This window comes from Crocodylus siamensis, chromosome 3 (assembly GCF_052110815.1).
Source record: "Crocodylus siamensis isolate JL-2025a chromosome 3, ASM5211081v1, whole genome shotgun sequence".
NCBI classification, from domain to species: domain Eukaryota; kingdom Metazoa; phylum Chordata; order Crocodylia; family Crocodylidae; genus Crocodylus; species Crocodylus siamensis.
In genome coordinates, this window is record NC_143397.1 from 255779688 (window position 1) to 255807061 (window position 27374).

Sequence of the window (27374 nt, forward strand, 5' to 3'; positions counted from 1 at the left end):
GCAGTGAAAGTCTAACAAAAGGCAATCCTACTAACATTGACATTTGAATCTAGAAGCATGAAAATAAGGAGGCCAGAGCATTATATATATATACACGCACACAAGTGTATGCGTGTGTGTGTGTATACACATATATAATCTGCTTGTGCACGTGCATACACACACACTTATAACTATTTTTGCATCTAGCTGTCTAACAAAAAATAATCTTCTGGCACCCCTGGTTTTTGAATTCCAGGTTCAAATGGTAAATATATATATATAACGAGGAGGGGGAAGAGAAAGAGAGAGAGTGAAAAAGAAGGAATGAAAGAATCTGCAAGTGTAGCCAGAAAAATTGTGCTAAAATCATAGCCTTCTGTCTCCTGCTTTTATCACATATTTATCGACAATGCAAAGTTAGATGCCATCATGGTGTGAATGAGTGATATAGTTAAGTGTTTTTCCCCTTAAGGTAGTGTTGAAGCCATGATAGTCCAGGAATTATTTGAGAGGCAAGGTTTTTTGTGGATGGCATCTTTTATTGGCCCAACTGTATGGTTGGGATAATGCTGGACAAGTTTTTGAATGCAAGGCAGTCTTCATCACGTTGCCTGATGAATACCTTGCATGCAAAAGCTAGTCTAGCATTATTCCAAATGTGCAGTCGGTCCGAAAAAAAGGTATCACCCACAAAAACCCTTGCCTCTCACAACATATCCCCTTACGGCTAATTTCTTCTGAGTACTGTAATAATCAGGTTTCTATCCTGCTAGGAGGGGAGCTAATACAGAAGATAAGGGAATCCCTTCTCTTTTGAATAAACAATGGTCTTGTGGTGCAGGCGCTCACAGAGTTGGCTTACTCCCCTGTTAGAGCTGTTCTGCTGTGTATACCATACTTAAATATTCATTGAGACAAAGCCTAAGTGAGCGCGACCTGTGGTTAAGATAGTCATCGGGAGGGTGGGAAACTAGGGTTTTGTTCCTTGCATCAGTGAACTTGCAATCGGTTATGCAAAGTGGAACAGGCTTTACATGAGAGATGGAGTGTTTTCTCCTCTATAACCTGGTGGTTAGGACACTCCAGGGAAGAGGGACGTGGATTCAGGTCCCCTTAGGCAGAGGACAGTGTTGAACCTAGTTTCCCCTGGGTGTACAGTGAGTATTTTAACTACTTTTCTGATTCTAGCTCCAAAATGATGCTGAAGCTGTTTGCTGAATTTGACTGAGTTTGCAAATAGTTTGAGGAAGAGCAAAAACCTCATTTCCTAGTAATCTGTTATCAAGCAATAAAAAAAAAAGAACTTAAGTGCCATGCCCTGATAGCAAAAGAATATTTCATACTTTTAATATCAATATTCATAATAGACTAAAACATATTTCTGAGACTTCAAAAAGCCAGTTGATGCAAAGTTTGAGACAAATCTGGCTCAACTCTGATTCTATCCAAAGTGGCTGTTGCCTCACTAATTATAAAATAGTCAGATCTTTACTACACTGATAGGATTTGAGATTATAGGGACAGTCATTTCTTTTCCTCTTGGTTCTCTTTAATAGGCACAGAACAAACGCTTCTGTGGGATTCAGTTTGTGCATGAATCTACTGGCCACAAAGATACTTGGAGAATATCTCAAACAGGTGCATGCGAATCCCCCCCGCCCCCCAATGACAGACAGCCACGTGATGAGATGATACCCAGAGTGCCAAATTCTGTGGCAGCCAGTCAGAGGGCTTTGTGGTGCATGGCTTTCATTTTATTTGGGCAGCAAAGAAAAAGGGATGCATTACAGTTTGAGAATCATCTTCAGTGATTCACAACAAAACCTCAGCATTACGCATGCAAAGCCACGAGATCTGCAGCAGTGCGGTATCTGCTATTCCACATCTGCTGTGGCTAAGCTTGGAAGAGTTAGATACCCTGAGGCTCAACAAGATGTAGTGCAAAGAGTGCGGGAGCAACTGAGCACGGTGCCAACAACAGCGGAAGAACGCGTAGCCCAAAGCAGGCTTGAAAAATTGCCTCTCCAAAGGCTGAGAGAATTACACTCTGCCCTAAGTGACCCGATGGCTGCTGATACACCTATTTCAGGAGGATTTGAGCTTGGGGCAATTTACACAACTACTGAGGCCTCACTGCTAGTCTGCCTCCCTGCAAGTGTATTGCTGAAAATCTTTTTCCTGATATGGAAAGGAAAAGTTGGCGAGGTGTCTGTAAGGATGCAATGTCCATGCAAGACTATGAAGCTACAGAACAAGCATCATACACATTTAAACATTATCTCAGGATGCCTCCCACTCAACCGGCACCACACCAGAGACATTTAGACCCCTTCTCTCCGATGAGCTCAATTATGGCTTTTCAGCAGACACTAATCATCCATTTTAAGCGCCCCTCTCCACTTGTCTCTGAGCTGCACAATACACAGAGGGAATTAAACCCAGCTTTTACCTACTTGATGCAAAATGCTAAGAGAGTACGTATTGTAATAGCACATTCCCTTTGACATATATTTAGGCACCCGTTGGGGAATAAATGGGCTTTCGTTGCCTTTTGTCCCTATCAGAAGGAAGTTTTTTTCACCCCCAAGAGATTCCCGAGGACACTATGGTCCGTGGAAGTGTGTAGTTACACTGGGAAACCCTCCAGTGTTACCAGTATAAAATGATTATACCTCACACTACTTTCCTGCCAAGGTAGCTATGTCTCCATGGTGGATTTTGGGTGGCAATGTTTTCTGGGGAACACAGCACCAGTACAGGCAGGCCCACTCTGTCCTGGAACTATCTGCAGAGTAAAGCCATGTATAATCTTCGACTAAGCAGCCTGTTTTCCTACAGTAATCTCAGGAGGGAGAGCACTGGCAACTCAGCCTGCAAGGAAGAGCTGGATGAAGATATCAGCTAGAAAGGCAGCAAAATCCATGATTTCATGTTCATAGTGAGAAAACCTCACTACTGATGCAAAAATGCCTCCTCTGCCCCAGTTGTAATTTATTCCTGTGGAGTTAAGCGAGTACAAACATATCTGTGCCTTTGCTGAATTTTAAGAGCTGCTTCAGATTATTTTTCTGCCTGTGCTTTTGCAAAATATGACATCACACACTCATGTTTTGGATTGCTCTTTTTTTTTTTTAAATGAGATATTCCGACTAAATCCATTCCAGGAAGTCTCTGCTGTCTGACAGCTAAGGGCAAACCTCAAGTACCAGCGGCGATAACACCCTTCATCACAAAACACCCATATGTGTTTATACAGCTTCTGAAAAGCAGCTGTTATAATGCCTCCTTGCTTTCATTCTCTATACTGCTTTCTTTGGAGCCACGTTTTGGAAAACGTGTATTTGTGAATCATATGGACTATTTAAGGGGGAGCCTTTAATTGCAAATGTATGATAAAGAGCGAAGTGGAAAGCTAGGGACCATTCCGTCAAAATTCAAAGCAATTAGTGTCCTTTCAAATAACAAGATGCCTGATCTTTATTCCAAGCAAAGAAACCCTTCGACACCTAAGAAGGTATTTCCACTCCAGGAGCAGTCCTGACTTTAAAAGAATCGGAGCGTGTGATGCTTGGGTTGTTGTTAGTGGCGAAAGCCAGGGAGGCGCCTGAGGGGCCCAACCCTGCACAGGATCGGGCCTTGCAAGCCCCGAGAGCAGCTGGAGAGCACAGGTGGCTCTGGGCTGCCCATCCTCTCATGCCTTAAAGCAAACAGATGCCTGCCACTAAATAGTGGCAGAAATCCATTACCAGCCACAAATCCGGGGCATCTGCAGTACAACAAGGGGCATGAACATCTATTTGCTGGGCTGTTGTGTCATCATAAATACCCTTATGGAGGCACACAGATGATGCCTGTTTCCACCTTTCCTGCCTTTAGCCTTAAGAAAACACCCTGATGGCTGGCAACTGTGCACCAAGAAAATGCTGCCTGCTTCTGTCTAACCTCAATTCTTTCTCAATGGTGTAAACTGGGGTTACTTTAAAAACGAAATAAAAAAATGATCCGGCTTCTGAGATGCATTGTACCTCCTTATACAGAACTCCACAGAAAAGCCTTCCTCGTTCCTTTGTAATGGGAATAATGAGTTGGATTACATATGATATACCAAGGTCGTTTCATGCTGCAACCAAAAACTAATGTAAGAAGCCAACTTGGTGTTGAAAATTGATATTAATTGGGAAATTAATTATCTGGCAGTGCTTAAACAGCTTCCTTACTCCGAAAGACAAAAGCTACCTTTGTGAACATTCAGAAGAAAGTACAATGGCTTTTGTAATGACTCTTTAGGTCGAAAGGCTTGCTATAAGAATGAAGCAATTCTATTCTAAGAGGTGGAAGATTTTTATATGAAAAGGTAAAGATTGTTTGGACTTATTTGAAACAGTCTTTCTTCTCCTATTTAAACCCAGTGAAACTAAAGGGATAGCTCAGAAAATAGCCAGCATAAAAAGAAGTTAACATTCAAAAAGTGCTCTGAGAATTTCCCACCTCCAAAAGGGAGGCAATTACAAGAAGGCTGCATCGGCTCTAAAGAGACTACATATTCATGAACTGAAGATGTTACTCTGAACAGCCCATGAAGCTGCTGAGCCAATAAAAGTATGAAAAGCAACTGAATTTGAATCCAGCCAAGCATGAAGTGTGTTTGCCTCCTCCTGGAAGTTATGGTGGGGACGGGGAGGTTATAAAACCTTTATATGGAATGGAACATGCAACTCTCTCCTTGCTTTTATCCTCAAAAACACTTAACTCTCTTCTCTTCCTCTGCTTATTTTCCACTTAACTTTACAGTCCTCCCTACAGCTCCTCGAGTTCAGTTCTGTGAGCTACCAGCAACCAGACAGTTCAGAAAAAAGAATGGGCCTGAAGAAGAAATAGCCTTCGACTTTGGATGGGAACATACTTTCTTTAATAACAGAACAGACATAGTGAATAATGGGGATCATTCTGCTTGTTTTTAATCACAACATCCTGCAACACCCAGGAAACAACCCCATCTGAGCGATGTTCCTAGAGTGGTTTGGAGAGAGACCGCTGTTAAGATCTGACTGATCTTTTCTTGTTCTTGATGTATTTTTAATAATTGCAGAGAGGAAAAACTATTTGGGGATCAGCCACTTGAAACACCCCTTTCCACCCCATAAACCTCACAGAATTGATGGGAGGAGACGCAAAGGGTGATGCGTGAACAAGATGGCTCCCGCAGGACTTCGGCGGAAGAAGCACAGCAATCAGTGCAAACCAAGAGAATGCTTATTGGTTGAACAGATAGACATATAAAGTCGTATAAAATCACAGAAAAAATAAGGGACCTCAGCAGATTATCCAGTCCAACCTCATGCTGAGCCCTCTTAACCATCCCAGACAATGCTTGTTTAGCCTGCACTTCACAATTCCCAGTGATGGAGACTGCACAGCTTCTCTTGGTGATTTCTTTCAGCGATTAACCACCCTCAAAGCTAACTCTTGCTTTTGCTAGAGGTGTTCAGGCTTGCGTCTCAGAGGCCTGGAAATGTATCTGGCTGTACAAAGGAGGAATTTGCCTACCTGCTTCCAGTAAAGGCTCCAGTAAGGAATGGTTCCTACAGGAACCAGAACCACCGATTGGATTGGAGATACCAGCTACCAAGCAAGACAAAAATACAGACAAAATGCACAAAGACATGGCCCGGGGGGAGGGGAAGGGGTGTAAAAGAAGAGGAGACTGGATGGGAGAAGGAGCTGAAATGAAGAGCACAAGGGCACACTGTACTAGACGTGATAACATGACAAAAAGCACTTTTTGCTTTAAGGACAGCAGGTGCACAGAAATCCTTTCCTGGCATCCCATTTCCACACATCAGGAATCCCTGTGCAGGATCAGGACCCTCAATCCTTGGGAGCACATGCCCAGCTTTTTCCCTTTCGCTTCTCCAGGATGCATCTCCTTAATTGGGGAAAGTTGCAGGGGGGGGCACTCACTGGGCACATCTACATGTTCATTAATGCCCAGTAGTTACTGCACATGTAGTTTAGTACTTGCTTAATGACGTATTAACTAAATGCACAGTAACTATATTTACTGCGCAGTAGTGCCCACACATGGTTTTTTTTTGGTGATGCTTACTGCACAGTAGCCTAATAACACTGCGCCATAGGTTATTAGCATGGTTTTTGATCGGCGCATTACTGTACAGTGCTATTAGGCTAGTGCACAATAAGCGTCTTGTGTAGATGCACCCACTGAGATGTACCCTGGAGATCCCTGTGGCGTGAGGCTGTAAGAAAAGCTGGGCAGGTGTTCCCAGGGCTTCAGGGGCCCAATCCTGTGCATAAATTCCCAGGGGGTGCAGGTGTGAGCCCCTTAAGGCCCTGGAGCACCTGCCCAGAGTGGCCGGAGAGTTCAGACAGCTAAGGGCTTCTGGCAGTCTTGCACCATAAAGTAAAGGGATGCTGACTAGTAAATAGCAGCACAAACTGATACCACCTGCATCATAGATTTCATAGACATCAGGGCTGGAAGGGACCTCGGAAGATCATCGAGTCCAGCCCCCCGGCCCAGGGGCAGGAAGTCAGCTGGGGTCAGCAAGGTAAACATCCAAATGTCTCTCGAAGGCGTTCGAAGTGGGTGCTTGAACCACCTCTGACAGCAGTCTATTCCAGCCCTTGGGGGCTCGGACAGGAAAGAAATTCTTCCTTATGTCCAGCCTGAAACGGTCTTGCAGGAGTTTGTGACCGTTCGACCTCGTCATCCCTTGGGGCGCTCTGGTGAACAGACGTTCCCCCAGATCCTGGTGGTCACCCTTGATAAACTTACAGGTGGCCATCAGATCACCCCTGAGCCTGCGCTTTTCCAGGCTAAAGAGTCCCGTGGCTCTCAGTCTATCATCGTAAGATCTGTTTTCCTGACCTCTGATCATGCACATGGCCCTTCTCTGGACTCTCTCAAGCTTCTCCACAAATATGAAAAATACTTTCTCAGTAGGGTGATCTGTTACCCTTTTTGAAGAGGCTGAAGGCTCTCTGCTAAGTTGGTCAAAGTCATGGAGAATATACTGTAGGAACAAAGCTGCAGCTGCCATGGAGACAACTTTATATATCAATGGTGTGGTCTCACCTGGAAGATTATCTGCTGTAGTGATCACCTCACTTCATAAAGGCTATTCTAGCAAAGGAAGGTTTTCAGAGAATACCAGTGAGAATTACTGAGAGCAAGAGAAAACTCTGCCATGAAGAGCAGTTGAAAAGACTGGTAATGTTTACCTTAAAAAGGAGATGAGTATGATGGAATAACTATATACATCAATGAAGAGTCTCCAGAATAAACTGGGAGGTTTTTGTTCTCTTCATCTCATAACAAAGAAGAAACTGGCAGTTCACAGATTGAAAAAGATGGCACCAAAGAAAAGGAGACAGCCTTTTCACACAGTCAGGGTGCATCTACCTGAGACACTTGACTGCGCAGTAGACTACCCTACTGCACAGTAAAGCATCACCATCTACATGTGTGCAGCATTTATTGTGCAGTAAATTAGTCTACTGCATGGTTGGCTACTACCTGTAAATACAGGTAGTAGATTTACCATGCAGTAGCTATGGCGCAGTAGCACGTGTAGACAGCTCCTGGTCAGTCCAGGTAGCAGGGGGCAAGGGAACTGTCCCCTTCCCCAGGCAGCTGCCTGTTTCCCAGTCCCCTGCCCTAGGCCGCTGCCTGCTGCCACACTGCCTCCTACCCTGGGGAGAAAACTAAATCCTTATTTAGGCCAGGCCTGCTTTTCCATGGCCCCAACTATTGCAATTCCAACTCGTGTCAGTGGAAGCTGTGAATGCTCATGCCTCTGAAAATCAGGCAATTTTGTGAGGTGGGTCATCATGCTTAAATTTTAAAGGCATTATAAAGTTTAAATAATGCATGTTGCAAGTCGCTTTGAGATGCTCAGACTAAAGATGCTCCAAAAGTCCAAAGGGTAAATACTGTACACACCTATTTACAGGGAAACTCTTATTTACCCTATACATTGTAAAATCATGGTGCAGGAAACACAGACTGAACTGTGAAAGGCAGTGGAGGCTTACAGTGCCAAGTGACTTAGTTCAAATGTTGGGCAGTCTGACAGGTCATACTTTTGAGGAGATACAAGTGACCTGGGAATTATGGGGGAAAAAAGCACATTTAGGAATAAATCCATCTATATACCATGTGACCTTTGTATTCTTCTTCTCTTGGGTATTACTTTGAAGTAGGATCTTGTTTCTTAAGAATTCATTGGCTGCTGCTGATTATCCACCTTGAGATCAGGTGCTTCTTGTTTGTGTGGTGGAAACACTGGGATTGCCTCCATGGCAGCCAGTTGCAAAGAGAGGAGTGGGGCCTTGGGACATACATCAGGATTCAAAGCCTTAATAAATACAAATCTGGGTTTCATGCAAAAGTCCTTTGGACCAAATGTTAACTCCTATCCTCCTGTGGATTGACTCCAAACTCCTGGTGAAATGGAGAGGCTATACTCTGATCTTATTTAAAGCAGTACAAATAGGATGTTAAAAAAGTTACTGTAGAATAAGAAGCTGAACCCTCTCTTCAGGCCAAAGCATGAAGAAAACAAGGTCTTTGAGATCTGAACCATTAATCAAGTGATGAAAACTACTGAACCCCCTGCCAAAAAAAAAAAATTAAAAACTTGTAGTATCCCTTCCAAAAGAAAAGAGGCTTTACAAAGTTTTTGGCTGTCACTTCCTTGTTAGGTTCCTTAGCAAAAGTTGCAGAGAGTCAGAGGCCACGGAGTCAGATTCATTTAGCCCCATGAATGGCAGCTGCAAATATGATGAGGTCCCTGGGGCTCTAGAGATTGAGACAGACCCGCAAATGGAGCTGCCTGCAGAAGCACTAAGCCATGTACAGCACAGTGGTAAAAGCAGGGAGCCAATAAGTAAAGCCGGCCCCATGGTATCGATTTGCAAAGCAAAAGCAATTCCAAGGAACAAAGCTGTCCATGTTGTGCCCTTATTTACAATGTTCATTAAGCCGATTTATTGCTCCATTCAGCACTGCCTCTGAGGCACAAATTGCTGCTGCTGCTGTGACACCACATCGCAATGCCGGGAACACACAGGGCAGGCCGCAGCATTTCTCCCATCAGCATCAAAACCAAGCTTTCACCCTGAAACGGAGCAAGGAGCGCGGTCAAAATGCCAGGTCAGGACACTCAAGGAGCACTGATGCCAGCTGTCGTTCTTGTCACCTGTCTTCAACCGCATCTCGAACCCCCATGGGAACGGGATCCGATTGCATTTGCCTGTGTTTTATTGATGCCTTTTCCCTTGGAAGTGCTTTCTTTTGGTGCCACAGAGGACTGTAGATGCTGGCTGAGAGTCCTCTGGTGCCACGGAAAAGCTCTGTATTCATGTAACTGAATGGGGATCGCTGAGGCTGATCGAGCAAAATCTGGGAATTCAGAATCCTCCCCTGCTGTTTTGGGACCTGCCAGCGGTGGTCTTAGGGGTGCTGGGCAAGAAAGTCATTTGGGCTTAATTTTGATGATCTGTGTATCATGGAGCTTTTTAATATTGGGGGAATTATAAATAGTTGAGTGTTAAAATGCAAATAGAGCCACTTCCTTGCAAAAACTTCACCCCCAAAAAATTTTGTTGCAAAACGTTGGGGCCCCCTAACGTGTGGGGCCCTGGGTGGTCACCTGGTATTGCCCTCCCCTAAGGCCACTACAGGTTTGGCTCAAAGATTTAAGGCTTTGAGATAAAGATGCTCTTCAGTGCCCGAGACTAGAGCACAAAGCACTTGCCAGGGGCACTCCTGTGGTGCTCAGAGCCTACCTGCTGCACGGCAGTAAAAACAGAAGATTTTGTTATTCCCACTGCAATGCAGGGGGCCGGTGTAGAGCACACATGAGTATCATAGACTACAAGGTACTGAGGAATATAGCCAAGATCAGAAAGGATGCAGAAACAAACCTGAGGAGGAAACATGAAAACAACTGGCTTAGCCTCAGTGTTTCTGTTGTGCACAAGGAAAGCACTTACACAGAGCATCAATTATACAGACTGGGCAAGGCTAATTGTGACTGTGGAGGAGGAAAATATAATCCGAGTCAAAGCAATTGCTGATGATGAATGTCTCACATTAAGATCGGGGAGGGAGTCTGCATGCTCAGGATAACGGTGAAACAATTTCCCTCTGCTATGAGAAACAGAGACAACTCTGGAAAGACATGATTTCAGCAGGTGTGTCAATGAACTGTTCCCTAATGCTTGTGGGCCAAGTGAAGTGTAAAAGGACCAGAGCTAAAATGCTGGATCCTGATGCTCCTTGCTCTTCGGGGAAGCTGAGATCCGGATCAGGACAAAGCGAGGATGAATGGAGGAAGAGACAGACCAAGAAAGAGTGTGCCGCCTGAGAGCATTGCAACAGTGATCTAATGATGGGGACAGACGCTGGTCTTGTTTTTATATAAACCCTCAAACTGGCATTGGATGCCAACAACATTTCAGCCATTACGGATCTGGACAGAGTTTGAATCAACAGCTGAAAAGCAGAAGGCTAGTTTATATAATTACATCCGTCCTTACAGTCATAACCTGATTCACAGTTTTAAACCCAGTGGAGACCAGTATCTCCCCAGTCTGACTTCTGGAACAACACAGGTTATGCATTTTTACCTAGATATATCTGCACTGAGCCTGGTGATTTATGTATGCCTAAAGCAGTGGTTCTCAACCAGGGAAGCTGCAGTACCCCGAGATGCTATGTGATCCTTTTACAACTCCTGCAGAGTGCCATGAAATACTAGCACTGTCAGCTGGGCGAACAACTACACGTGATTCATAAACTAAAACTAGGGATTTCAAATAAGACTCCATAGTGTCAAAACCATTGCCACCTGTTGTGGTTTGTCTGAGTTCTTTGCAACAGAAGAATTGGCCTATAATTTTCTTTTTTTCATAGTAAAAACTTAAGAGAAAGCTAAGAGCTGGCATTTTCTCAGGGGTGCCTGGAGTCTAAAAAGGATGGGAACCACTTCCTTAAAGCACAGCTTAGAAACACAGCCAGTAAGATGGAAAGGGGTCTCCTGGATTATGAGCTCTGTCCTTAACTGTCACAGTGCCCATGTCAAATAATCTCTTTCCTAAACTTTCTGGGTTCCCTTCAGAAAATAATTACTTTTCTTGCCCCTCCTACTCCTATCAAAAGCTGTTCCCTAACCTCACACTTTAAGATGCTTAGGAACCTTGTTCTAATTTCTAGTTTAAATTTATTCCTCACCAGTTTATACCCATGACTTCCTGTGCCAACATTGTCCTTTTCCTTAAATAGCTCATCTCCCTTCCTGCTCTTTACCCTCATCATGTATTTATACAGCTCAGCCATAATCGTTTTTCAGCCCTCATTTTGTTAGAATAAGCAAGCCAAGCTCTTTTCGTCTCCTTTGATGACCTAGGGTCTCCATTCCCCACATCATCTTAGTATCCCCTTCTCTCCATATGTCCCCATTTGAATTCATCTTTCTTAAACGTGGGTCACTGGAATTGTACGCCAGATTCCTGAAGCCTCATCTCTATCTGGTATGACAGCATTAGTACTTACCTCTCTTTACTTGACATACCTTGCCTAGGCTCATATGTGAGCAGAGAGCAGTAGTTAGCTATGTTGGTGTCAAGTCAGGCAGAAAGCATTTCATCTGATATTTGGGCTCATGAAAGCTTATGAATAGCTCATCTAGTTAGTCTATAAGGTGCACCTCTACCCTGCTTTCTAAGATAGATTTGCCTTTCTTACAGCTGCACTGCACTGGAGACTCATAACCACCTGTTACCAAGTAATGTTTCAGGTCTTTTTCTACCTCAGTCATTTCCAACTGATGACTGCCAGCTTATAATAGACCTGCTTGTTATTACTCCCTAAATGCATGGCTTTGTGCTTTGTACTATTAAATTTCACCTTTTTTCTATTATTTCTCTTTCTGAATGCATCTAATTCTTCCTTCACGATATTCAAATTCTTCACTATAATGGCAATGCCTCTTCATTTTGTGTCACCTGCAAATTTCATTGGCGTGTTTATACTTTTAAGACTAAGGTCATTCATGAAAATATCATACTATGTCATTCCCAGGCAGAACCATGAGGAGTTCAATCTAATCAGGTGTTTTCTATTCCATCACAATCCTTTATACCCTCTCGTTTAAGGTATAAACCTTACAGTTCCTTCCCAGCTTATAGTTCTTGTACCATTCACCATCTCCTTCACCGTTACTAATAATTTCCAGTAAGAAATATTATTGAAAGCTTTACTGGAGTCCACAAAGAATAGTCTTCTCTAGAAAACCAGGTTTCTTACCAAAGAAAGATATAAAGGTAGTTTGGCAAGATCTGCCTTTCACGAACTGCACTGCATTTTACCTCATTTTCCACCTATCTCCATCTTTAAATCTTCTTTCAATACCTATCTCAAAATATTGTATACTACTGAGGTCAGAACAATGGGCAACGTATGTGTTTATATGTGTATATAATCCCATTGTTCAGATATCTGACTCCAAACTCCTGAAGCAAGTTTTATTCTCCCAGCTCAGTCAAGGTGTATGCTCAAGAGGATAGCAAAGAAAATGCTTCAAGGACGTCATGGCCAACTTAAAAAATACAACATTGATATCAACTCATGGAAGACTATTGCCCAGGACTGCCCCAAATGGAGGAAGAGTCTGTTGCAAGGATCCCAGTACTTTGAAACCTCACAACGACAACAGGAGATGGAAAAGCAGGAGTGGCAGAAACAGCATGAGTCACCCACCCAGCACAGAAACACATGCCCGAGTTGCAACAGAGTCTGCCAATCCCAGACTGGCCTCAGCACCTATCGTCAGACCCACAGATTAAGCAAGCATGGAAGACAAATATGCTCAGCTAAGAGGCATTACCAATGGACATAGCAGACCATGGCCATACAGAAACACTTTCACGTTCTGGAGTCCTGACAGTTATAAAACAAAGACATTGTTCTGAAAAGGAAATATTTCAGCTAGTCAATGTGATAGTGTTCCTTTAAGATGTTCAGTGAGGGTGCACCATGTTGGCTAGGAAAGCAGCTGCAACCTGGTTATAATATGAGCAATTGAATTCCAAAATGCCTGGTTCCTTCCCTGAGGGCATGGGGAAGTGGAATCAAACAAACAAGCAAACCAACAAACAAGCATCTATTGCCAGGAGTTTCTCTTTATCCTTAATAGATGCCTTTTCTTTCTGTCCTCAGACAAGATTCCTCCAGGGGAGGAAGTGACATACTTATGATAGGTGCTTTACACAGTGTCATAAGAGTTTAGAGCTCTCACAAGAAACATCTGGTCCTTCTCCATGCCCTGAGCTGAAGAAGCGATGGCATCACCACTGCTTAGGAAATTCACAAGAGCAGCTACGGTCTTGTCACTGTTCAAGCAAAGCCAAAGGGGATGTATTCGTTCTATTAATGTCTTATCTGATCTGCTGAAAGAACCTGCTTATTTTCTTCCAAGGAGGACCTCTGTTCGCTGTGGGATAGTATCAGGCTTGTGAAAGGGACTGTACAACAGAAGTGATTATAAATTCATGACTGGCTACATGTAGAACAAAATCACGTCGTTCCCTTGGATAGTCAGAGTAGCAATGCTCAAGGATACGATCATCATGAGCTGTGAAACTGAAAGCTAAAGAAATTTGGTCTGATCAGTGTTAGGGTGACTGTGTTTGGATCCTGGATTTGCACTGGATTTGCAGCTGAATAAAGGCTTTAATCTGTGGCTTCAGCAGAGCTGCTGGACCACAAGGCAGAACAATATATTAAAAATAACATTGCAAAAGACTTAGGGAAGCAGTTTCCTAACAAAAGGGTAATGTGTAGGATACATGATTCCTTGTGTAACAAGAACAAGATGCAGCCCACTAGCTATCGTCAAGAGATAAAGCAGAAGCAAGACCTTGGAGATGGTGCTAAAATCAGCGACAAAACAGCAAGTGACTGGAGGAAGCCGGGGTCTAACAATCAGTACTGGGATGGGAGGAAAGCCAAGAATGATTCAGTCAGTGGTTCTTTTCTCTGCATCTCAGTGCTAGAGCTAATGGTTCAGTATTAACTCGCCTCTTCTTGATAGGATGTAAAATGGAAGTCCTAACCAGATGGTTCATTGCACAGCTTGTAGAATTGGTCAAAACACATCATTTCTATTACATGGGAAATTTCAAAATGAATTTTCATTGCAATTCAGAATAAACACACATGCATGTGCATGTGTGTGTGCATGCACACATGCGCACGTATATATTCAGGGCACAGGGATTCAAAATTAAAAACTGTTTCTGAAAATGTTGAAACATGCCCTGCTCCAACCAAACTCATTTCCCTATGCATACGCATGCCCTATTCCAACCAATGTTGTGAAATACTATAAAAAGAAAATACAATGAATTTCTACATTAAAAGTTACAAATTAACACCTCCCTACCTCAAAGAAAATGATGACAAATTTATGGCAAATGCAATAGTTTGGATAGTATTTTGAGATATTTCTGGATGAAGTGTTACGTAATGATCAGATGTCAATTGGCAAGATGAAATGAAGTAATATATCTGGATTGAATCCAACATAATCCAATGCAATTTTTAATTTTTATTGGTATTGTGGTTGAGTATCTAATGAGCTAGGTCATTAGTTGCTCAACAACTGAAAGATGATAGGGAAATAGAGTGCTTAGTTTTTCTTAGGGCTACACTAAGTCATTAGGATCACCTCCTCACGCACATAAAATTGTGATGGAAGGCTAACTAATTTTTCTGCTGAGGATCTCATTATCATTTGTATAGTCACAGACCAAGAATAACCTAACATAAGGGATAAAAAGAATGTGTTACCCAGGTCAGATCTACACCACCTTTATGCCAAGTTCAGGACTGACTGACAGAAGCATGTCCACCCACACAGGCTTTCTTCATGTATGCCAAGGCCCAGAAATGAAGAAGTGTTGCTGGCGTACAGTGGCCTGAGTGCATGCCAAACAGGTGCACTTAAGATAGAGAGCCTGATACTTGGCTCAGGACCTTTCTAAGGCTACCTTGCCTGATTTCAGGGATTTAGCATTCACTGCACAGAAGTGACTGGGTGGGGGCATCTTTCTCCATGGTGGCCATGGACTCAGCAGACAGGCCTCAGAGGCCTAGACAAGGATGGAAAAAAATGCTCATATCCATTAGAGTATACTTTGCTCAGCAGTACCAAGCAGTCTGCACCTGGGGTTTTATGGTTCCAGTTTCAGAGGACAGTTCAGCTTCACGTATCCTGGGAAAACTCTCACCCGCAGAACCAGCCGGCAGCAGGCCAGAAGGTACAAACAATCTACTAGGAACTCATAAGATGTCTGCACATTCATGCAGGTCTCCATGGATCCAGTTAAGGGTGATGCATTTTGGATCTAACTCATGTGGGCTGGATTCGAACTAGCAAATTGAAGCTGCACTGTGCTAGTCACAGCCTGCTCCCCAAGGCATCGGCTTTCTCCTAGCTTTCAGGTGCATCTCATGCTCAGGAGTCAGCCACAAGCTCCTACCTGTGGAAGTCAGTGGGATCAGCGTTTGATGGAGACTGTGATAATGATGACAACAAACAGCAGAAAGGTCAGGCCAGCGGTGATAAGGCAGCACTTCATCTTCCTGGCTCGTTTCTAAAGAAGAAAAAGCAGAGAGATAAGTACAGGTGTGGGTTAATGGCAAAGAGGCAGAGGAAGTTTGTCAAGAAATACTGCTGCACTTTAATCACTTGCTACTGAATCAAGATGTTCAGCTACAGGGGACTTACCTCTTCTCCAGCACTGAGACACCTTTCTGTGCAGCCCCCAAACACCCTCCTCATTTAAAAAAAAACAACCCAACCCCAAACTCCCCCATCCTTCAAAATGCACAGGCATATTCCTGGTCCTCTCCTCTTTGCTCCAACCATCACCCAATGCCACTGGCGATGTGTAGGGCGTGCACATGGTGCACATGCACCCTGAGGTTGGTTGTGCCCCCCAAGAGAAGCACCAGTGGCACTTCTACCCTGGTTGGCGATCGGCCACTGGTGCCCCTCCTGTATTAGGAGGCCCCAGTCTCCCATGCCCCATACTCAGCTCTTATTGCCCCACATTTTAAGTGCTCTTTTCAGTGCTGGTTAGTGTCTTCATTGTAGAAGGGCCCATCGAGCTTGTCTTTGTGCCTTTGGGAGAGGGCTGCCTCAGGCATGCAAAAGAGGTCCATGTTAGCACAATTATATGATTAAATACAATCAGCTAAAAATACAGGCTGCTTACTAAACAGGCAAAGATGCATTCAGACTCCCTGATATCCATTTAAATAACGGGGTAGCACAAGAGCTATATTTAGGTTCCTGGAAGATATATCCTTGATGCTTCCAGTTAAAGAATAAGTCAACGTGATCTACTCAGTAACTTCTGCAGCCGTAAGAATGCCTTTATCTATAACCTCTCTCTCATCAGGCAATTGTTCCTATTCCCCGATCCACAGTCAGTTGGACAATGCTTATCTCTACTCCTGTGTCCACCACCCAGCTAGCATCAAACAGACATAATCGTTCAACCCACTCCACATACAGGGGGACCGGTGATGGAAAGGTTCTCTCGGGCAAGGGATTTCTGTTGTGTTGAGGTTGCTCTGCAAGTATGCAAATTGGGTGGAAAACAAGAGGAGGGAGCAGGGGTGTTAGCTTCCAGGTCCCAAGGTGTTCCTTTATCCTTTGTTCAAAGCCTCAATGCTTTATGCTTCCTGGCATTATACTGAGCTTGCTATCATTTAAAACTGTAGCAGTAGCTTTCCAACTATCTCATTCTGCAGATTTTATTACTCTTTCATTTCATCATTGACAAGGTGTCTCTCATGGACTCTCAAGGGACCTGGTGACAGTCTATAAACGCACTAGGGGGGACCAGAAGGGTTTGGGAGAGACCTTGTTTCCCCTCGTGCCCCCTGGCATAACAAGGAATAACGGCCACAAGTTGTTGGAGAGGAGGTTTAGATTAGACATCCATGAGAACTACTTCAGAGTCAGGGCGGCTAGGATCTGGAACCAACTTCCAAGGGAAGTGGTGCTGGCTCCTACCCTGGGGGTCTTTAAGAAGAGGCTTGATGCCTACCTGGCTGGAGTCATTTGAGCCCAGTTTTTCACCTGCCCAGGCAGGGGGTCGGACTTGAAGATCTACACAGTCCCTTCGACCCGACTTCTATGATTCTATGACTAGCCACACCTGCTAACATCCAAGGTCCTTACTGTCTGTATCTTAATTTACTTAGGTCCGTGTGTGAGTAGATCAAGGGTACCAAGCTTCGGAAGCACTGTTACAGGAGGCCTGGGATACAGAAGGACCTATTTTTGCCACCTCTGTACCATCCACACACTTGAATATTTGTTTATATTTTACTAATGAAAAACAGTTCTTCGCAAGTTTTTGAGCACAATCACCCTTCTTCAGGCATAGGAAGTCTCTGCTGTTCTGCCTGAAGAAGGGTGACTCCACCCAGAAGCTCATAAAGAGCTTTTCTCCAGCTACTCAGTTGGTCTAATAAAAGATATTATAGTTTCATAGTTTCATAGTAGCTAGAGTCGGAAGGGACCTAGGTAGATCATCTAGTCCGACCCCCTGCCTTAGCAGGAAAGAGCACCGGGGTCAGATGACCCCGGCAAGGTGCTCATCTAACTTCCTTTTAAAAATCCCCAGGCTAGGAGCCTGCACCACTTCCCCTGGAAGCCGGTTCCAGGCCCTAGCCACCCTGACTGTGAAGTAGCGCCTCCTAATATCTAATCTAAACTTACCCTCCGCCAGTTTGTGACCGTTATTCCTGGTCACTCCTGGCAGCGCACGGGGGAACAGGGACTCCCCCAATACCTGCTGATCCCCCCTGACCAGTTTGTAGCAGGCCACAAGGTCCCCCCTTAACCTTCTCTTGTGGAGGCTAAACAGGTTCAGGTCCCGTAGCCTCTCCTCATAAGGCCTGCCCTGCTGACCCCTGATCATACGAGTGGCCCTCCTCTGAACTCTTTCCATATTGTCCACGTCCCTCTTGAAGTGTGGCGCCCAGAACTGGACGCAGTACTCCAGCTGCGGCCTGACCAGTGCCGCATAGAGGGGGAGGATCACCTCCCTGGACCTGCTCGAGATGCATCTGTGGATGCATGACAGGGTACGATTGGCCTTCTTGACTGCCTCCCCACACTGCCGGCCCATGTTCATCGTGGAGTCAATGACGACTCCAAGATCCTTTTCCGTCTCCGTGCTGGCAAGAGGGGAGTTCCCCAACCTGTAAGTGTGGTGCCGGTTCTTCCTCCCCATGTGCAACACCTTGCACTTATCAGTGTTAAACCCCATCCTATTCTCATCCGCCCACCGTTGCAACCTGTCAAGGTCAGCTTGTAGCCTATTGCACCCTTCTAGTGCACCCACATCCCCCCACATCTTAGTGTCATCAGCAAACTTGAACAGGGTGCTTTCTACCCCCTCATCCAAGTCACTGATGAAGATGTTGAACAGTGCAGGCCCGAGGACCGAGCCCTGCGGAACCCCACTGCCCACATCCTTCCAGGTCGAGAAGAACCCATCCACTACCACCCTCTGGGTGCGGCCCTCCAACCAGTTGGCGACCCATTTGACCGTGTGGGCATCGACACCACAGTCTCCCAGCTTTTTGATGAGGACAGGGTGAGAGACAGTGTCGAAAGCCTTCCGGAAGTCCAGAAAGACTACATCCACAGCAACCCCTGCGTCTAATGATTTGGTGACCTGATCGTAAAAGGCCACCAGGTTGGTCTGACAAGACCTGCCACTGATGAACCCATGTTGGTTGCCCCTGAGCATGCATTCCCCCGCAAGGCCCTCCTGGATGTGTGCCAGGATAATTTTTTCAAAGAGCTTACCCGGGATTGAGGTCAGACTAACTGGCCTGTAATTTCCCGGGTCCTCTTTTTTTCCCTTTTTGAAGATAGGGACCACATTGGCCCTCTTCCAGTCCTCTGGCACCTCGCCAGAGCACCACGAGTGCTCATAGAGCCGCGCCAGGGGTCCCGCAATGACCTCAGCCAGTTCCTGTAGAACCCTAGGGTGAAGATCGTCCGGACCAGCGGACTTGAACACGTCCAGCCTCTCCAGAAGTACCCTAACTAACTCCTCGCTAACCCTTGGCCCAGGCGTGTCTCTCTCGGGGCCCGAGGGGGGCCCAGCAGGGAGGTGGCTGAACTGGTCCCTACTTAGGAAGACAGAGGCAAAGAAATCGTTAAATATGTTAGCTTTGTCATCTGGCGTGATGACTAAGTTGCCCATCGTGTCCTGCAGGGGCCCCACATTACCCGGGACCCTCTTTTTACCCCCTATGTATTTGAAGAAGGACTTCTTATTGTCCTTAATCCGGGAAGCTAGTCCTATCTTGGGTCTTTAAGAGGAGGCTGGACATGCACCTGGCTGGGGTTGTACCCCAGTGCTCTTTCCTGCCCAGGGCAGGGAGTTGGACTCGATGATCTGTTGATGTCCCTTCTGACCCTAATATCTATGGATCTATGAAAAAAACCCTTGCCTGCCTATGTCCTTAGACCCACACAGCTACCGCCAAAAAACCAGTTTCTTTTTTACTGACATTTCCTATCTCAAAGTACCGAAATCTCTGGGGTAGTCAAGTGAAGTCTCTCTGGTTCCTGAAACTGTCTGGAAGGTGTTCTCCTTGACCTCATGCCCTTCAGTCACATTCCTGTTACTCACACACTAATGGGATCTGGTTCTTTGGGCAGGATCAAATTCTTTAATCATACCTCATTTCTGCCTTGTATTTTGAGAAAGTATTTCCCCTCTGACATATTTCTAAGGAACTTAAGAGTTCACTTGCCTCCCTGATTCTGGCTGAGAAGCTTCAGTTTTCATCAGATCAACATATACTTTTCAACTTATTTTCTGTGATCATGCATGGGAAAACACTGGATGATCCAAGACATCCTTATTTCTTTAACATCCCCTATTTTTTCCACCCGCATCCCATTGTCTGTGAATCTGTGTGGGCCTCGCTGGAGTATGGATGAGAACAACTATCGATCAGTGAATATACAAATCACATAGAGGCCTGCTAGCACAGCACGAACCAAAGTAGTCCTGAGACTGGAACTACACATCCCATACATTGAGCAAGTGGAAGCGCTGGGAAAGTTAGCTTGGCGCCTTTGAAGGCTGACGGAAAGAGAAGTGACTGATGATTGGTAGAGAAGACCAGAATAGGACTGAGTGAACTGGCCAGCAGGCTCTCTTATCTAGTAGGAGGGTCACACTATCTGTTGCGAAATCAATGTGGATGATGTCACCGAAAGCTGTTTTAGTAATTGGTGGGTGCATCTACACATTCATTAATGCGCCTTAGATACTGCACATTTAGTTTAGTACTTCTTTAATAAAGTACTAAATACATGCACAGTACCTAAAGTTACCAGGCAGTAGCACTGGCGCAAAGTTATTTTGTGACGCTTACTGTGCATTAGCCTCATAACACTGCACAGTATGCTATTGGCACGGCTTTTGCCCTGACGCGTTACTGCACAGTGTTGTTAGGCCAATGCATAGTAAGCTTCTGATGTAGACATACCCAGTGAGAACTAGAATTCATATAATGTAGCATGACATTGGTTTGATTGGTTTATAAAAAGGGTCATTGACACCCCAAATATAGTTTACTGAACTAGGGCCTCTGTTTCATGCCAGTCCCATCTACACAAATAACGTGGCTAGTGCCGTGTACCGAATGCTCATGGACGCTGGTGCTTAGGCTTGTTTGGAGACAAGGAACCTGGCAGAGTTTGGGCACTAAGAACCAAAGCCTGCAGTCTCTTTATTATAAAAGTGAGGTTGCTAGGAGCCTCTTGCAGGCTCAGATTAAGTGTGGTATCACAGACGGCATCCTGATCATGTGCACCATCCATCCAAATGGAGGGACGCTGACAGGCCAGTAATACTCAGCTCCTGACATCCCTTAAGAGAGACTGATGCTGATGGAGTCTGACACTCCACACCAGGAGCTGTCACTTCCAAGGGGGGAACCGAACCAAATGTGCACTGAGAAGCTAAGCATATGAGCTACAGGGTCTGCTGCATCCCATCCTGCTGGTTACCTTTATACCCTTAATTAATTCCATGTGAAGGAATCTAGCAGACCTCCTGAGGCAAAAAGAAAGGCCTACAAAGGATGGAGGATGGGATTCACCTCCAAGGAGGATTATTCTGCACTGGTCTGGTTCTGCAGGGAGCAAACCTGGAAAGCGAAGGCTGCAACTGAACTCCAACTAGCTTCGAGCATCAAGGACAATAAAAAGTCCTTTTTCAGATATGTGGGGAGCCAGAGGAAAAGCAAGGGCAACGCTGGACCCCTGCTGAACCAGATGGGGCAACTCACAACTGACGCCCAGGAAAAAGCCAACCTATTAAATGGGTACTTTGTGTCAGTCTTTCATCAGTCCCATGGGACGCCCATGCCCGCTATGAGACAGGGAGGTGCGGGTGGGGGAGATCCCCTGCCCTCCATTAATGCTGACCTTGTGAAGGAACACCTTGAGAGGATGGATACCTTCAAGTCAGCCGGCCCTGACAACCTGCACCCCAGGGTACTCAAGGAGCTGGCAAGCGTCATAGCCCAGCCCCTGGCATGGATCTTTGAGAGCTCCTGGTGCTCTGGTGTAGTGCCTGAAGACTGAAAGAAGGCCAATGTGGTGCCAATCTTCAAGAAAGGGAGGAGAGTGGATCCGGCTAACTACAGGCCCATCAGCCTGACTTCTATTCTGGGGAAGATCTTAGAAAAGTTTATTAAAGAGGCCATCCTTAATTGGCTGGCTGAAACCAACATCCTGAGAGATAGCCAGCACGGGTTTCTTGAGGGTAGATCTTGCTTGACCATTCTCATTTTCTTCTACGACCAGGTGATCTATCACCTGGACAAAGGGAGAAGAGATTGATGTCATATATCTTGACTTCAAAAAAGCCTTTGATCTGGTATCCCATGATCACCTCTTGGTGAAACTGGCCAGTTGTGGCCTTGGCTCCACCACGATCTGCTGGCTGGGAAACTGGCTCCGTGGTCGGACCCAGAGGGTTGTAATCGATGGCAGTCACTCATTGTGGTGCCCTGTGACCAGTGGGGTCCCTCAAAGCTCTGTCCTGGGACCCATCCTGTTCAACATCTTCATTAACGATGTGGACATTGGAGTCAGAAGTGGACTGGCCAAGTTCGCCGATGACACCAAACTTTGGGGCAAAGCATCCACGCCAGAAGATAGGTGGGTGATCCAGGCTGACCTGGACAAGCTCAGCAAATGGGCAGATGAGAACACCGAAAAATGCAAGGCTCTCCACCTTGGGAGGAAAAACCTGCCTATCCTTATGGGCTCGGCGGTGCTATGCTGGCTAGCGCTATGGAAGAAACAGACTTGGGGGTGTTGAAGTAGATTTATCCAAGCCCCTCTAACGTGACTATAAATTTATCCAGGCCTCTATCTGACTGTTGATCAATCCAGGCCTCTAACTTAAATAAGGAAAAAGAGTGAAGGAAAAAAAATGGTCTTGCTTCATAATTTAAAATGTTTTAAGATAAGAAAAACTCTTCTGCTTATTATGACTCTATGCACAGTTCTTTTGGAACAAATGTTCTTCCTTTCCTAAAAACAAAAAAGGTGATAACAGTTTTCAAAACAAAACATGTTGCTGAGCAAGCAACTGTTATTATTTACTCCTGACTTTCTTTTCCAGGATGCTTTGTTTAAACAATTTTAGGTTTAAAAAGGTATGTTAACTTGTAGAGGGGGGGAGTTTTGTTAGATCTCCTCCCTACAATCGGTATGGTATAGTCACCAATAAACTCAGACTAAGTCTGTGAATTCTAATACCAAACACAATGCGAAGTTTGATTTCTTACACAGGGGTCACCATTGAGCACAAGGTGAACATGAGCCTGCAGTGCGATGCTGCAGCTAGTAAAGCGACCAAAACGCTGGCTTGCATCCATAGATGCTTCTCGAGCAAATCCCGGGACGTCATTCTCCCCTTGTACTTGGCCTTGGTGAGGCCGCAGCTGGAGTACTGCGTCCAGTTTTGGGCTCCACAATTCAAAAAGGATGTGGAGAAGCTTGAGAGAGTCCAGAGGAGAGCCACGCGCATGATCAGAGGTCAGGAAAACAGATCTTACGATGACAGGCTGAGAGCCATGGGACTCTTTAGCCTGGAAAAGCATAGGCTCAGGGGTGATCTGATGGCCACCTATAAGTTTCTCAGGGGTGACCACCAGGATCTGGGGGAACGTCTGTTCACCAGAGCGCCCCAAGGGATGACGAGGTCGAACGGTCACAAACTCCTGCAAGACCGTTTCAGGCTGGACATAAGGAAGAATTTCCTTCCTGTCCGAGCCCCCAAGGGCTGGAACAGTCTGCCAGCGGAGGTGGTTCAAGCGCCTACATTGAACACCTTCAAGAGCAAATTGGATGCTTATCTTGCTGGGACCCTATGACCCCAGCTGACTTCCTGCCCTTTGGGCGGGGGGCTGGACTTGATCTCCCGAGGTCCCTTCCAGCCCTGATGTCTATGAAATCTATGAAATCTATGGCGGGAACTTCTCTGCTTAAACATCACGAGGACTCTCCCGTTGCTGCCTTGTTCTGCTCTGGTCCTAGGGTGACCCATAAATCTTTTGCATCAATAGGGGATGTCAGTGGGCTACAGCCAGCATGATTCCATTTTTCTCAAACCTTCCTAACCGGTGAGTTTTGAAGACCTTCGGTAACACCTACAATAGCAATTCCACAACTTCCCTTCCTGGATATTTCATTGTTAACAGCATGCAGAGTTGCAAAGCTCTATTCTGCACTGTCTTCCCCCTTGTATACACATTCTCATCAGTGAAAAATGAGTGTAAAACTCAAACCAGACTGGGGATGAGTATGCAGCAGTGTCGGGCAGCTTATTCTCATATTTAACTTACATTTTATGAGCTCTGCTTGACAACTTACAATAATGGATCCTCTTCCCTCTATAACACCACTGTGTCGATTTGGCATGCTCCCCTTCTTGGTTTTATAATCAGTCTGAGGAGTTACAGCATTTTCTTCTTTATTTCTCCTCTCCCTTTCTTTCACGTTTCAAGGCAAGAGATCACTCCATTGCAATGACAGTTTGAACTTTGAGACCAGAATTTTAATGTGCCGTGGTATACTTGGAATATAGAGCCATAGATAAATAATGATGGATGCATAAACTGCATTCATATGCCACAAGACTTTTGCAATTTTAATAGCGTGTACAGAAACCCTTTCACATGCCATAAAATACAGCCATCCTTGGGACGGGGCTTGTCAACTGTTTAATAGCGCATAGCAATATTTAACAATAGTTCAGGGCAGGAAGTAAAGAATATTGGTCCTAATTGAAACTGCAGGACTTTAAGCAAGCAGAATGTAATTATCCGGGCTCTGTACTAGAGTTAGCTCTGCTGATCTTGCGGGGGGGAGGATCGGGGTGAGAAAAAAAAAAGTATCGCGTTTTCAATAATCCCAAAACATCAGGGTGTCAATTTTATATCCTCTAGGACCTCTATCAGCACTCTGCCTGCTTTCATGGGCTACAGTCCTTGATTCAATACATATACAAAGGGAAGAATAATACCTGCGGAGCTGCCCACTCCAGTTGCTGGGATTTTTTAGCACTGACGAGACCTGATTCAGTTTAACATATGACATGAGAGGCCAGAGCCATTAATGTGAGGTAGCTTAGTGCTCCTAACACCAGGCAGCAATGGTTCAAATGGAGAGCTGCCATTATTTCTGTTATGCAGAAAAAAAAGTTCCTTTTACCCAGCGTCATACCAATAAGTTCCCAGCAACTTGGAGCGGTGATTCTCAGTCAGGGTGCTGCAGCACCCTGGCATGCCTCGAGATCCTGTCCAGGGTGTCACACAACATTAGCCCTGCTAGGTGTGCCAGCAGGATTCACAAGATAAAGCCAGAGACTTCAAATAGGAATCCAGAGTGAAAAAAATATTTGGACCCTTTAGGGTCTTTTTGAATTCTCTGCAATAGGAAAACATCTATTATTCATCCCTAGTCAAAAAACAAGTGAAGGCGAAGAGCTGGCATTTTCCAAGGGGAGCCATGCGTCCAAAAAGGTTGAGAGCCACTTGCTCAGAGATGGGGTGAATGCCTATTTCTTTTTCCACACCCCCCATTCCTCATGCTGGAGGTTTTAATGGGAAGGACTGTGAAAATGCTAGTTTGGCAACAACATCTTAGGGCATAAGCATGTGAATAATTGAATACTGTGAAGCAAAGAGGGAGTGGGGGAACTGTGCCATGAATCAGTTTCTCCATGGTAACTCCTCTTATCCTGCTAGACAGTAAAGGCAGACTACAGTAGCTTACCCAGGCTAAGCTGCTGTGGATTAGCTTTCATTTATCATGGAGGAAAAGCACGTGCATGGCAGTTACCACAATGCAGCTGATATATAGCAAAGGCTTAACCTCTTTCCTCTTGCCTTGTGCCTTTAATATCTTGCTTTTAATTGACTGTGCAGCATACCTGGCAAGGCTATTGACCTCCGTTTGGGAAGGAAGCTATGGTTCATTCTCCCAAAATGCTCCTCCCTGGGGAACACCAGCAACTTACTTTTCTATAAAGGCAACCTAGAAATAAAAGCTGACATGATTCCTGCTAGCTTTCCTTTTTCTAGCTTTGTTAACCCTTCATATGGGTAAGCAAGTGGAAAATCACATTTAGTCAGACTCAGGTTCACTGAGCTTCAATACATTCACTATTGATGTCACTGAGAACGGCGCCACGGTTTCATGACCGAAGACCCTGGGCCGAAATCCTAGCCCCACAGCAATGAAAGGCAAAACTTCCCTTGATTTCAGTGGACTATGATGTCATCTGAGGAAGTTAATGTTCAATTCAAACGCAGGTTTTCTGCTATGCAGCTTCCCGCATCTCCTTTTTTCCTAGTGACCATCTGAATGCAAACTTTATTCATTTGCTCAGAGAACGCTGCAATCCCATATCAACTCCTATTCTTTTACTTTTACCCCTCCCCAAAGGCCTTGCATTGGACTGTTCTCTCTGTAGCTCTGCTGACTCCTAGTCTCTATCTCTAATTTCTATTCCATGAACCATATAGTTCCCAGTGCTGGTTCATCCTTGCATTATTTTACCTTAAAAGAATGATTAAATTGAAACGTGAAGTGCTCAAGTGTTAGGAAATGCCAGAAGACTACCCATTCCCCTCTCCGTACGCATTCTGCTATTACTATTTAATCCCGATGGTACATCTGTCTCATCTGGTAAGAGGGTAGCTATTTAGTGGTTAATCTCACCCTCCCTTTTCAATCAGTGACCCCATGTCAAATATCTTCCCCATCATCCAAACCTTCTGCAACACAGAATGATTGCTCTTCTTCCAGGGATAGTCATAGAAAATAAAATCCGAGAAATGTAGGAAAGCATCAAGGGATCATCTCATCTAGCCTCCTGCACTGAGATAAATTCAAGTCTATCAAGACCATGTCTGTTGGCCCAGCTGTTCTTGAAAATCTCCAGGCAAGGAGATTACTCAGCCTACTTAGGTAGTCTGTTCCAGGGTTTTGCTACCCTACCAGGTACCCAGGTCTTCCTAATATCCAGTCTGCAGCTTCACTGCTCCAAATTAAGCTGATTTCTTCTTCCCCTTCTCCCAGTAGGAGAAAAATCAGTCACCATCCCTTTGGCAACAACCTTTTGCATAATGGAAGATAGTTATTTATAATCCCCTGCCCACCCTCAGTTGTCTTTTTTCTACACCAGGGGCCAGCAATGTTTTTGAACACCCGTGACCTTGACTTGTAAGACGCTGGAGTGCCAGGCGCGGATAGCGGGAGTGCCACAAGGGGCCCGATCCCTGTTGGGGCAGTGCAGCCCTGGCTCCTTCCCCGCCCTCCACCCCAAGGCGCATGTGCCAAGCAAAATGCCTTTGAGTGCCATGCTCTTGCACCTGTGCCAGGGGTTGCCTACCCCTGTTCTAGACTGAACAAAAGATGTTCCTTCAAGCTCCCATCACAGGTCATGTTTCCTAAACTTTCTACTCTATTCACACTCTGTTCTCATTCTCCTATACTTGGCAGGGTCCCAGTACCGGAAGCATGGAGAACACAGGAGAGACAGTCCCCCGGGGTCTTAGTCCCCTGCAACCCTAGGTTGGAGCAAGTCTAATTGTTTATGCAGGACTGAACACACGCAGTGCCAAGGCACGCTGAGCTGTGTAGCATGCTTGGTGCAGACAAAATCTTCAGCACGTGACACACTGAATTGTACCGCGTATCTACACCAAGGTGGAACAAAATGAGATTTTCTCC

The 27374-nt window shown here is 45.2% G+C and overlaps 1 protein-coding gene across 11 annotated transcripts in view; it reads right to left on the reverse strand.

Annotated features, from left to right (window-relative positions):
* TSNARE1 (t-SNARE domain containing 1) overlaps positions 1 to 27374 on the reverse strand; it is a 791067-nt gene that overhangs the window by 70805 nt on the left and 692888 nt on the right. For all 11 annotated transcript variants that reach the window (XM_090040739.1, XM_090040746.1, XM_090040740.1 and 8 more), the window contains one exon: positions 15550 to 15663. In XM_090040739.1, coding sequence (XP_089896865.1) covers positions 15568 to 15663 — 96 coding nt within the window. In that variant the 3' untranslated portion in view covers positions 15550 to 15567. The remainder of the gene's footprint in view (positions 1 to 15549; positions 15664 to 27374) is intronic.